The sequence below is a fragment of the Apodemus sylvaticus genome, chromosome 7 (assembly GCF_947179515.1).
Source record: "Apodemus sylvaticus chromosome 7, mApoSyl1.1, whole genome shotgun sequence".
In the NCBI taxonomy this organism is placed as follows: Eukaryota; Metazoa; Chordata; class Mammalia; order Rodentia; family Muridae; genus Apodemus; species Apodemus sylvaticus.
This window is the reverse complement of record NC_067478.1, coordinates 88,840,924-88,853,922: the sequence shown is the minus strand read 5'-3', so window position 1 is coordinate 88,853,922 and position 12,999 is coordinate 88,840,924. Positions and strand designations below refer to the sequence as shown.

The 12,999-nt window shown below is 45.5% G+C and overlaps 1 protein-coding gene across 5 annotated transcripts in view; it reads right to left on the bottom strand.

Annotated features, from left to right (window-relative positions):
* The window catches only part of Gramd1b (GRAM domain containing 1B), a 235,965-nt gene that overhangs the window by 113,820 nt on the left and 109,146 nt on the right, over nucleotides 1-12,999 (bottom strand). For 4 of the 5 annotated variants that reach the window (XM_052188630.1, XM_052188628.1, XM_052188625.1 and 1 more), the window contains exon 2: nucleotides 5,316-5,393. In XM_052188630.1, the coding sequence (XP_052044590.1) occupies nucleotides 5,316-5,393 (78 nt within the window). The remainder of the gene's footprint in view (nucleotides 1-5,315; nucleotides 5,394-12,999) is intronic. The other variant, XM_052188629.1, reaches the window with a different exon arrangement.

Genomic DNA, 12,999 nt, shown 5'->3' with positions numbered 1-12,999 from the left:
AAGTCACTCTTTAGTCTGTCAACCCACCAGTGTCTGGACTTTGCATTTGCAGGTGCTGCGAATCCCACTCACATTTTTTTTATCCAGATGATCTCTTAGGCACATATTTTTATTTATTCTTTGAGCATGTCACATATGCATAGAATGTATTTTGATCATATCTAGCACCCACTCCTCCACGAATGCTCCTCCTACATCCTCTCCCAACCTCATGTCCGCTCCCCTTTCTTGTTGTTATTTTATACCCCAAATTAGTGCTGCCCCAGGAACAAGGGTGGGCGACCCCCACTGGAGCATGGGCAATTCTCCCTGCCTCAGCAGCTAGAACTGCCAATCACTCGCAGCTCAGAGAGGCCTCATGAGACCTTTTCATGCCTTTGCTTCCAGGTCAGTAGAGCATAACTGCAAAACCCTACTCAAGAATCACGTCTCACTGGGAGGCAAAATGAGAGTGAAAACAACAAACCAACAAACCTACCATTTACTTAACACCTACTAAGTACCTAGTTTATTCATCACCTACCTAATGCCTAGCATTCTACATATAGTATTTTAGCTATTCTTCACTAGATATTATAAACAATAGACCTTTACAAATGAAAAGTTGAGAAAAGTCAAGCACATTATAGTTACAGTTAGACATGGAGGCATGTCTTTATGGTGGCATTTGGGAGGTAGAGGCAGGCATATCTCTCTGAGTTCAAGTCCAGACTGATCTATATGTAGCAAGTGGCAGGCCAGCTAGGGTTACACAATGGGACTATGTCTCAGGTATGTAAGTAACTAAGTAAATGAATGAACAAATGAATGAATGATAAAAACAAGGAAATAAATATATAAATATATGCTAAAATACTCAGTTACCACCTAGTATGATGATATATACTTGTAATCCCAGGCCTCAGGAGGTTCAGGCAGAACTGTCACAAAATCAGAGACCATCATGGTTTACCTTGTAACCATGATGTGCCCCCCCACCCCCAGGGCTACATAGCTACACACAGTGAGACCTTATCTCAAAAGAATGACAACAAAAAAGCATTTAGAGCCAGGGATGTAGCTCAGTGGGAGAGAGATTCCTTGCCATGTGAAAAGCCCTGGGTTTGATCTCCAGCACCTCAAATAAATAAATAAATAAATAAATAAATAAATAAATCCATTTGAGAAGAAATTAAGAAAGTCAGGTGTGGCACAGACCTTCAATCCCAGCACCTGGAAATTGTAAGAGTAACAAGATTTCAACATCATCCTTAGTTATACAATTACTTTGAGGCCAGACAGGATTGCTTGAAACCATGTCTTGAAAACAAAAGGAAACAAAAAGCCAGAGAAAAGAAAGTCTTACAAATAAAATGTGCCTGGCTTCAAGGCATTTGCTCTTACCAATACAGCAGGCCCCATCAGCAGCTGGTGCTCTTCCGCCCATCTTGTAGCTGGGCTCTAGTAGATTGCCTGCATCCTTTGGATATCTTAGAAAGACTTGTGGCACGCATGCCTGCACGCAGGGATGTCTACATGAATGCACACACTGGTTGCAGGGGCAGGGCCTGCAGCCCAGCCTTGGGATTTACATACCCACACCTCCACTCCAGCTCTCAACTTTCCTGCTGCTGACAGGTAACCAGGTCAGCGGAGACCACATTCCCCTGAAAGTCACCTGCTGCACACAAAGGGTCCTCAGTAAAACAGCTCCTCTCCTACAATGTGTGCTTTGTTTAGAAGTCCCTGGCACTGGGAGAGACAGACTAAGTGAGTTCTGGGTACCTGAGAAACTAATTGGTCTAGTTTAGGGTGAATCTGAAGACTAACATTTCCACTTGGCACTGGCATCTCCTAGAAGCAGGAAAGTAGATTAATGGTCTACACACACACACACACACACACACACACACACACACGCAAGTTCTCTCTTTTCCTTTTTTATTGGAAACCTGACAGGCATGTAGAAGTGTCCAACTTCCAAGACAGCCGTCCTTCTGACTCCTTACCCATTTCCCAGTAAATGGATTCATTACATAGAATTATCCTTTCTCCCTGACGTCATAGCTGCCCCGGAAATCATTGTTGCCCCATTTGGCCAGATAGAGACAGTTCATTCACAATTGTTAAGACAGTCACAGATTACATAAGCTTACTTCAGTCAACAATTGAGCTGGTCCAGTAAGATTAGAGTCCTAGAGCTGCTACAACATCTCAGTGTATGTGAGGTTTCAGTAATATCCACACAACGAGGCAATCACATGGTGATTAACCTATTGTCAAGTGATGCATAGTTGAGAGTAAGGTGGTTATCTTGTTTCTAAATATTATGTCCCTCCTGGACTTTGCACTGGGTTGAAAAGAATGTTTTATTAAACCAACTAAAAGAGCACCTTATTAAAAAAAAAAAACCTGTAATTTTAAATAATTTTAAGTTTTTTTCAAAAAATAAATATTAATTTTCACCTGTTCTATTAAGCAAGGTTTCATGATCTGGAGTGTTAGAAGCAGCCATAGACGGCCTCATTCTTGGTCACTGTCAGTCCCTACTGCCTTCCCCCCCCCCCCAGAGGAATGTCACAGAGTAAATGGGAAGATTATAGGAAAGACTTACAGCACAGGAAATGTGGCCATTAATGAGACAGTGCAGTCTTCCAAAGGGAGTGAGGGGCAGGAAGCAAGGCTCAGTCAGTAAAATGCTTGCTGACACAAGCAGAAGTTCTGTCTCCAGGAGCCAGAGCTTGTAATCACAGCCAGCACAGGGAGGCAAAGACAAATGGATCCCTGGGGCTGGCTGGGAATTTAATCAATGGGCTCCCGGCCAATGAGAGGCCTTGCCTTTCTTCTACATGAAATAGAAAAAGAAAAAGAAAGAGAAAAAGAAAGAGAAAAAGAAAAAGGAAAAGAAAGAGAAAAAAGAGAAAGAAAAAGAGAAAGAGAAAGGGAGGGAGGGAGAAAATAAACAGCATCTGAAGAAATACATGAGAGATTGACCTTTGACCTCCACCAGCATCACTGGCCCTCTACACACACACACACACACACACACACACACACATGCGCATGTGCGAGTGCACATGGGCCACATCCTCATTACTACAGAAAATCTCTTTAGATTCAAATCTCAGTCCATTACAGCCCAATGATGGGTTATAGGAGAATTAAGCATAAAGTATGACCCTGCGAACGTATTCTCACAAGTGGAAGGGACCCTAGAAGGAGCCCAAGAAGCAAAGTCTTCACTGGGAAAGACCTTGGCAAACACAGGGCAGCACCTGGGCACCTCAGCTGGAAGCATGGGACTACCCCACCCGAAGCACACTTCTGACAGATGTCAAGGACGACGGCTTGACCCACGGAGTGGCACTGATAGAGAGTGTAGCCCTGAAGGAGTAGGTGTGTCACTGTGGGCACGGCTTTAAGACCTTCATCCTAGCTGCCTGGAAACCAGTCTTCTCCTAGCAGCCTTCAGATGGAGATGGAGATCTCTCAGATCCTCTTGCACCATGCCAGCCTGGATGCTGCCATGCTCCCACCTTGATGATAATGGACTGAATCTCTAAATCTGTAAGCTGGTCCCAACTAAATGTTTTTATAAGAGTCTCCTTGGTCATGGTGTCTGTTCACAGCAGTAAAACCATAACGAAAACACCAAGCAAGCCAAGGCGAATAATGTCTATAACTACCACGAAGAGGTCAGGGAACTGAGCAGGTTCTGCACGGGAAAAGAAATTTAGGGGGCTTTTCTAGAGGCTACAAGTCTAGAGGAGAACCTTTTATGGAGGTGCATGTGGTCAGACAAGGCGGCTGAATGCAATGTCCACCAGTGTCCACTTGTAAGTAGCCAACCAAAAGTCTGTTTAAGTAGCAACATCCAGGAGACAAGGTATCCTGGGGAGGATGTTGTCGGGGTTACATGTAATTCAGTACTTAGTTATCTCCTGCTGGAATGGTCCAAGCAACAGTGATAACACGGCAGGAAGAGAGGAGTTGGTAATAGACCACCCCCCCAAAAGCTGAGGGCATCGGGAAGTATTCATCCTGAGATAATCAGTGCACAGGCACAGGAAAGAGAGCTGGTTTGGGGTCCTCTAGGTCATTTATCTTAAGGGTATACATGCTAAAAATCTGTACAGTCACAGAAATGCATAAGCTACTCTGGGGATTAAAAGAATACTCAGATCAAAACTGATTAAGTATTTTGATTAATTAGTATTGGGGGTGGGGGGATGGGCATAGGGGGGTGGGGGTGGAGGAGTGGGGGAGGTTTTCAAGACAGGGTTTCTCTGTATAGCCCTGGCTGTCCTGGAACTCACTCTGTAGACCAAGCTGGCCTCGAACTCAGAAATCTGCCTGCCTTTGCTTCTCAAGTGCTGGGATTAAAGACGTGCACCTTATCTTAAGGCCATGATCTTAATCTATGACCAGAAACCCTTGTTTGCACTCACAGCTCTAATGAAACAGATCCTGGCTGGTCATCATATCCCTAATGCAAAACCAGAAACTCTCAAATCCCAGCGCTTAGGAGCCTCCACATTCCCTGTGTAGCCTCTCTATCAACACAGCCACCTCTTCTCCAATAACCCCAACACAATCTACTCCACTCCAAGTGATCTGGCCTTCAGGGAACATAAGTGCCCATCCAGGACACACAAATTGCTCAAGTACAAAATACCTTACCCAAAACAAAAACGAAACAAAATTCCTTCTTCCTACATGAGTCATGCTACATTCAACCTTTAAAGTATGATGCACGCATTTAATCCCAGAATTTGGAAGGCAGAGAGAGGCAATCTTCATGAATTCAAGGCCAGCCTGGTCTACAAAGCCAGTTCCAGACAGTCAGGACTACATGGAGAAACGCTCTCTTTAAAAAAACATAGGAAAAAGGGGCTGGAGAGATGGCTCAGGGGTTAAGAGCACTGACTGCTCTTCCAAAGATCCTGAGTTCAAATCTCAACAACCACATGGTGGCTCATAACCATCTGCAATGAGATCTGAGACCCTCTTCTGGGGTGTCTGAGGACAGTTGGGGGTGTACTTACATATAATAAATAAATAAATATTTAGGAAAAACAAGGCTCAACTCCTCAACCTGCCCAGACCCTTTGGTCTGCTATCGGCTTCCTCTCTTGGAGACCCAGCCGATGCCTTCAGCATCTGCAATAGTATTATTTCCTCTGGATTCTTGGGCAACAGTTTCTCTTTCCAGTCATTCTCCAAGGTCAAAGACCAGATGCCTCCGCTTCCCGTTCACAGAGTGCTTACACACAGCAGAAGCACCTCACCCTATTTTCCCACTTCCCCCACAATATTTCCATTTTTTCCAAACTCACCTTTCTTCCCGCACACGAGGACTCAGGAACCTGCTCGAATCATCGTCGTGGCTGCTCTGTTGACTGCTTTGCTGACTGCTAAAGAAAAGACACAGAATATGAGCGTTAAAAACTTCTCCAGTTCTCTCAACCCTTGAGAGAGGTCGTGCAGACTTCAACTACACAAACAAATGGAATTACAAAACCAAGCCAAAGCAGAACTCTCCGGTAGCAGCAGGGGTGCTAAGCTGAGAAAAGACACTAACCACTCACAGTCGCTCTCACGATGTCCAAGGCAGTTTGCTGCTGTCTAGACTATAGAAAGAAGAGCCCAATCTACTTCCTGGATCCCCAAGTATGTATCCCGAGGCAGGCATGCACTGACAGCTTCCAACCTTGTTAACTAAGCAATCTGAAAGAACAGTGATCCATTTTTCTTCAACCCACCCAAGCCCCGAAAGAGTTGGTGCAGTAGAAGAGGGAGGGGCTTGTACGGCACGAGGGAGGGAGATTGCCAGGAAGATTTTATTGGCATCTGCCCTACCTACCAGGTCCCTGCCCCAGGAGAGGGCTGAGAGGGAAGGAGGGAACAGACAAAACCCTGTTCTTCCTACTGGGAGGGCCAGATAAATACAGACCTCAGTTCAAAAGCAGGGCTCTAAAGCTGGATGTGGTGGTGCACACTTTTAACCCCAGCACTTGGGAGGCAGAGGCAGGTGGATCTCTATGAGTTTGAGGCTATCATGGTCTTTACAAAGTGAGTTCCAGAATAGCCAGGGCTACCCAGAGAAACCCTGTCTCAGAAAAAGAAGGTGGGGAGGGAGAGAAGGGAGGAAGGGAGATTTGACATGATATTAGCAAGTTACTCCACTAGATGGCACTGTTGTTTCCCAAATCATAACCAAGCCAGAGCCTCAGTCACCAGAATGAGTCGATTTTTGAGCGCCCTCTTCTGGTCTTTCCACGGTTTGGAAAGTTCAGGCTAACAGGAAGTAAAAATAATTGGCCATCTTCAAAATGTGTAGTGGTTCCAGGTAACTGATAAGTATCAAGTGGGGGCCAACAAGATGGCTCAGTGGGTGAAGACACTTGCCTCTAAGCCCTGAGTTCAATCCCCAGAACTCATACTGTGGAAAGAAAGAACCATCTACCAAAAGTTGTTGTCTGGCACTCATGTCTCTCTCTCTCTCTCTTTCTCTCTCTCTCTCTCTCTCTCTCTCTCTCTCTCTCTCTCTCTCTCTCTCTCACACACACACACACACACACACACACACACATTTTTTAAAAAGAAAAAAAAAAAAACAAGCCTGCACATACTCAACAAAACCAACAGGGGCAGTATCGAGGCAGTGACTGACTCTAGAACATGAAGCCTAGCCATAGCGTGATCCTCTAGTAGCAAGGAGACACATGTCCAGTATACTCTGCTATGGGTTGAACTGGTACATCACTTTTTTATTCTCTCATATATTACATCCTGACCAAAGTTTTCCCTCCCTCCTCTCCTCCCAGACCCTCCCTGCCACCTCCCCTCTCCCCGTAATCCACTCCTCCTCTATTTCCCTTCAGAAAAAGGCAGGCCTCCCAGAGATCACACCTCACTTCTTACTTGTCTGGCTCTGAGTGATTCCTCTCTTGCCAGAGCTATTGCTCCTGACAGGGGCGAGAACGAACACAGGTAAAGCTTGGATAGCAGTGTTTGGAACACACATTGACCACTGTGCGGTGCCGGGTGGCACATTGTGGAAGACGCCCCATTTTGTAGAGGACAACGCATGGGTACAAGATGTGCATCAGACATGGATCCTATATTCAAGAGTGAAGAACGATGACTTTCACAAAACATGAACTGCTCTAGAAAGGGACAGCACACGGTCACTTCTTTCCGGAGCCAGTAAAGAACAGAGTCTCAACAGCAAGCTTTTTATATTGGAATTTAAAATTGGAGGAGTCAAGCATGGAGACAGGACATACCTGTCACCCCGGGGCTCAGGACGCAGAGGCAGGACAGTTCAAAGCCAGCTGAGTCTGATACCCAAGCCCACTAGGTGACTCATGCTTGTAACCCCAGTCTTGGGCAAGCAGAGACAGATGGATCCCCGGGGCTCACTGGCCAGCTAGCCTAGTACTTCTGCAGTACTAGGCATGTGGGGAACAAGACTGGGGGCCTTCCGGTTCCCTCAGGTGTATTCAAGAATTCTGTGTGAGTGTGTGCATGTATATGTATGTGTGAGTTTATATTAGCATATGAGTGTATGCATGTCTAAGTGTGAGAGTGTATGCATATAGGAGAGTGTGTGTACATTAATGTGCGGTGGTTTGTATATGCTTGGCCCAGGGAGTGGCACTATTAGAAGGTGTGGCCTTGGCCGGGTGGTAGTGGCACACACCTTTGATCCCAGCACTTGGGAGGCAGAGTTCTGAGTTTGAGGCCAGTTTGGTCTACAGAGTGAGTTCCAGGACAGCCAGGGCTATACAAAGAAACCCTGTCTCGAATAAAAAAAAAAAAAGAAAAGAAAAAAAAAGGTGTGGCCTTGTTGGAGTAGGTGTGTTACTGTGGGTGTGGACTTTAAGACCCTTGTCCTAGCTGCCTAGAAGCCAGTATTCTGATAGCAGCCTTCAGATGAAGATGTAGAACTGTAGAACTCTCAGCTCCTCCTGCACCACGCCTGCCTGGGTTCTGCCCTGGTTCCATCTTGATGACAATGGACTGAACCTCTGAACCTGTCAGCCAGCACCAATTAAATGTTGTCCTTTATAAGACTTGCCTTGGTCATGGTGTCTGTTCACAGCAGTAAAACCCTAGCTAAGATAGTCTCTCTCTCTCTCTCTCTCTCTCTCTCTCTCTCTCTCTCTCTCTCTCTCTCTCTCTGTGTGTGTGTGTGTGTGTGTGTGTGTGTTATCGTGTCTGAGTATTGTGACTATATATTGTGTATGTATGAGTGTGTGCTTATAGAAGCTACATGTCAGCCTCAGAATTCATTCCTAGATGGCCCCATTAATACAACACTGGGAAGGGCAGGGCGGGGGGGATCCACAGTAATTAATGAAGCATACTCCAGAAGGTAGGCCTTGGTGGGAAAACTCTGAAATGCATGCTGGACAGAGTCGCTTGATCCCACTGAACTACCATCCTCCTCCCCACCCCCAAAGAACAGACACACATGTAGAAAACGCAGGCTAACCTCATAAGCCTCAAGAAGATGCACTTGTTCCCTCTGGCAGAGATGGAACCTGGTATCCTTTTGATATTTTATTTAGTTTAGAGTCTTATTTTTGCTGTCCTGGGGAGAGAGCCCAGGGCCTTTCCTGTCTGGCAAGTCCTCTCCCACTGAGGCATCAGTCCTCTTTTATTTTGAGACAGCCTCACTGAGTTTCCCAGGTGGACCATGAACTCATCATCCCTTGGGCTTGAACTTGTAGGTTATCAGCTTCGATTTCCCCAGTAGTTCAGACCCCAGGCACTTACCACCACTCTGCCCAGCCCCTTTTCTGGAAGAGCATTTCCTGAATACAGTTAGCTCTTCCTCTCCCAGGCAATGATGCACTGTTCTCCTAAATTTGGAGGGCATTTGAGATTCAGGTGGCCCCAAGCTGCCACTAACGAGGCTTGCAAGATAAAACTCAGTATTCCCCTATTTTGATAGAATCCGCCCACACCGAGACGGAAGAGATGAAATCGCCCATTTCTCTGCTTTTGGCAATAATCTACTGACTGCTGCAATAGCAACAATTATCTCAGGCTAATTGGGAGTTTCAAAACACTGCAAGTGACAGTTACAGCTGTCTTTGATTAATAAACAAGGAGAAATAAATTCTCTTGAACTGTGGAGGTGGTAGGAACAGACAAGCCTGCATTTTCCCTGTCTTTGCTTCTTATTGGCCTTATAACCCCCAGGCCAAGCTCACTTAATCCTCTCTTAGCCTAATTCCTCAAGAAATGGAGACTTACTGTGTTTAGTCACTCCTTAATCCTCAATTTATAGAGCTGAGGATTAAATTTTGAGGAATCCAATCATCATGCCCCGAATCAGAAAAACTCAAGTTCTAGTCCTGACTCTGCCACTTAGCAGGGGGAGATGGGATTTACTTTTTCTGAAATGTCAGCTGTGCACAGTAACAGGCGCCTGAAAGAGTGCAGTGAGATTTAGAAACGGTAGAGATTATGGCAGGTGGTGAATACCAACTGAACTGAAGAGGCACAGTTGGCTTGCCTCATAGATACTTTGAAACTGCCGAGGAACCACAAGGTAACAACAGAGACACTTAAGGCCTTTGTTGTCTGTTCTTGTTTTGGTATGCTGGTGTCTTTGCAGTACTGGGAGTTAAACTTGGGGCCAAGGCAGGCCAGGCAAACACTCTATTGCTGAGTAGTAATATCCAGACAGAGGAAATTCTTATTTTATTTTCTTTTGGGTGAGATATGCACCCATGTCACAGCATGTATGTGGAAGTCAGAGAATCAGTTCTCTCCTTCTGCCATGGGGGGCCAGGGGGTTGAACTCAGGTCCTCAGAGTTGGCAGAGGAGGCGCCTTTGCATACCCATTGAGCTCTCTCACTCAACCCCAAGAGAAATGCTCAATGAGAAAAACCGTGAGGAGCCCCTGTCCCTGAAAAATAGAGCCACACAGTCACAAGGGGAAGAGAAGACTACATCCCATGCTGAATGGTATTTGCACATTTAAATGACTCTAGAGTTTACAGTTTCAGTTTAAGGAGGAAAGGCATAATCAGGAAGAGAAGGGAGTTGACAGAGCAGTGGAGAAGAAAGAAAATCAGTCTCTGTTTGTCACCTGGCAAGCGAGTATGGGAAAGTCTAATAATAGCAATAAGTACACAGATGTGATTGGGACATTGTGACAGACTGCCAGCTTCTTACACAACACACCTAATAGTCTCAAATGGTACTTCGAAAAATCACAGGCTGAGAGCAAACTGCCAATCTGCCTACCAGCTCTGGAGCCTCGCTCCTGTGTACCGGCTCCCACGGGATCCTGCAGTAAGAGGGGTAGCTGGACAAAGATTTATAGCGTGTTCAGAATGCAGCTCAATGTTTTCCTCACTCACCAAAATCCACAAACACTTTTCCGTTGAAGGTCTCTTTCGCCTCCAAGCATGCCCGTGGTGTCTGGGCTTCCTTTGATTTGGGTTTGCTTTGCTTGGTCTGAGACAGAGCGTCGTTTTGTAGTCTGGGCTGTCTGGAATTTAACTATGTAGCCCAGGCTGGCCTCAGAGTTGCAAGAGTCCTTTTGACTCTGCCTCTACAATGCTGGGATTGCAGGTGTGAGCCGTCATGCCCAACCTGTGTTATATGTTATTTAAACAGAATCTCACTGTGTCACACAGGCTGGCCTCAAACTCCAGATTCTTCTGTCTCTGATTCTGCGTAACTGAAATTATAGGCAGCATTGGGCTCAACATCCACATTTGTTCTTTAAAGGGTGTGGGGAAGGGTCTCCTTCAAATCTTGATTTTTCCTTTTCTTCATGGCAGCTGACATAACACACTGCTCCGTAGCTGTTGAATCTTTGTCAAAACGTAACAAACTGGGTGATTGGGGGCTGGGAGAGATGGTTCAGTGGTTAAGAGCACTGACTGCTCTTCTAAAGGTCCTGAGTTCAAATCCCAGCCACGTGGTGGCTCACAACTCTTCTAGTGTGTCTGCAGATAACTACAGTGTACTCATGTCCAAAAAAACAAATAATTCCTTTTTAAAAATTAAAAAATAAACTGGTGCTTCACCACGTACCCAGATTGTGCTCACAACCATCTGGAACTCTGGTTTCAGGAAACCTGATACACTTTTCTGACCTCTGGCAGCATGAGGTACCCACGTGGTGCAGAGGTATATGCACGGACAAAACACCCATACACATAACAAATAAATAAATAAATAAATAAATAAATAAATAAATAAATAAATAAATAATTCTTAAAAAGAGAGAGAAGCACCTGAAGAACTTTGGATGGTGTAGAAACAGCTTAAAAAATGCTCAACTTCATTAGTCATTAGGGAAATGCAAATCAAAACAACCCTGAGATTTCACCTCACACCAGACAGAATGGCTAAGATTAAAAACTCAGGAGACAGCAGGTGTTGGCAAGGATGTGGAGAAAGAGGAACACTCCTCCACTGCTGGTGGGGTTGCAAATTGGTACAACCACTCGGGAAATCAGTCTGGCGGTTCCTCAGAAAACTGGGCACATCACTTCTGAAAGATCCTGCTATACCACTCCTGGGAATATACCCAGAGGATTCCCCAGCATGTAATAAGGATATATGCTCCACTATGTTCATAGCAGCCCTATTTATAATAGCCAGAAGCTGGAAAGAACCTAGGTATCCCTCAACAGAAGAATGGATGCAAAAAATGTGGTATATATACACAATGGAGTACTATTCAGCCATTAGAAACAATGAATTCATGAAATTCTTAGGCAAATGGATGGAGCTGGAGAACCTCATACTAAGTGAGGTAACCCAGTCTCAAAAGATCAATCATGTCATGCACTCACTAATAAGTGGATATTAGCCTAGAAAACTGGAATACCCAAAACATAATCCACACATCAAATGAGGTACAAGAAGAACGGAGGAGTGGCCCCTGGTTCTGGAAAGACTCAGTGAAGCAGTATAAGGCAAAACCAGAACAGGGAAGTGGGAAGAGGTGGGTGGGAGAACAGGAGGAGGGAAGGGGGCCTATGTGACTTTCGGGGAGTGGGGGGCCAGGAAAGGGGAAATCATTTGAAATGTAAATAAAAAATATATCGAATAAAAAAGAGAGAGAGAGAGAAGCCCTGTTCCTGCCCCCCAAACCAAATAAGTAAATGAATAAATACAATTAAATATTAAAAGCAGCTAGAAAATCCATTGCAATCCATCTGGGGTGGGGTGACCTTCACCTGTTTATGACAGACAATACAGACAACCCCCAGAGATGGCAGGGCAGAAAGCTGTCACCTATTGTGTGACTTCCACTTCATCAGAAATGCAGTCCTTAGTTGCCCTTTACTCACTATCCGTACAAAGTGGCTTCTAGCGGGCAGCCAGAATGTCTGCACTCTCCTAGGGAGCCTTACTGGAGAGCAGTAGTGTAAGACATTTCCAGCTCAGACCAAGGACTGGCGTTCCAGCTCTGCCGCTTGTGTTTGAGCAACTCAGAGAAGCAAGCGTAAGGCCTCTCTCCACTCCCCTGGCCTGACTGTTCAGACCAAGTGAAAAGGCTCCTTACAAAGACTGCGTGACCTGATAATGTATATGCACTAACAGAAGAATTGGTAATGGGTAAATGAACACCCAATGTGACCCTTGTATCTATTATCATATCTTACTGAGCTCTCTTAACATCCAATAGGACCCTTGTGGTGAGCAGGTCCGTTGCTGGCCACAGTGTCTCTTCTCCTCCCTTTGCATTTCACTAGGAGATTCACAGAAACTCGAAGTACACCTACACACCACACAACATTAAGGCTGGCAAACTCCACTTCCTTCTGTCTCCTAGATCCCCATGGTCCACTTGTCACTCACCCAGCTGCTCAGATCCGTCTCTCAGCACTCCACACCCAGATTACTTTAATGGGCTCTCCACTGCTTTTCCTGTTGCCAGTCTGGGCCCCTTTCCAGCCCACCCTCCACAATGACAGTGATATCCCAGACAAGGGTGATTCCATTGCTTCAGGCCATTTCCTGGCTTAAAATCCTGG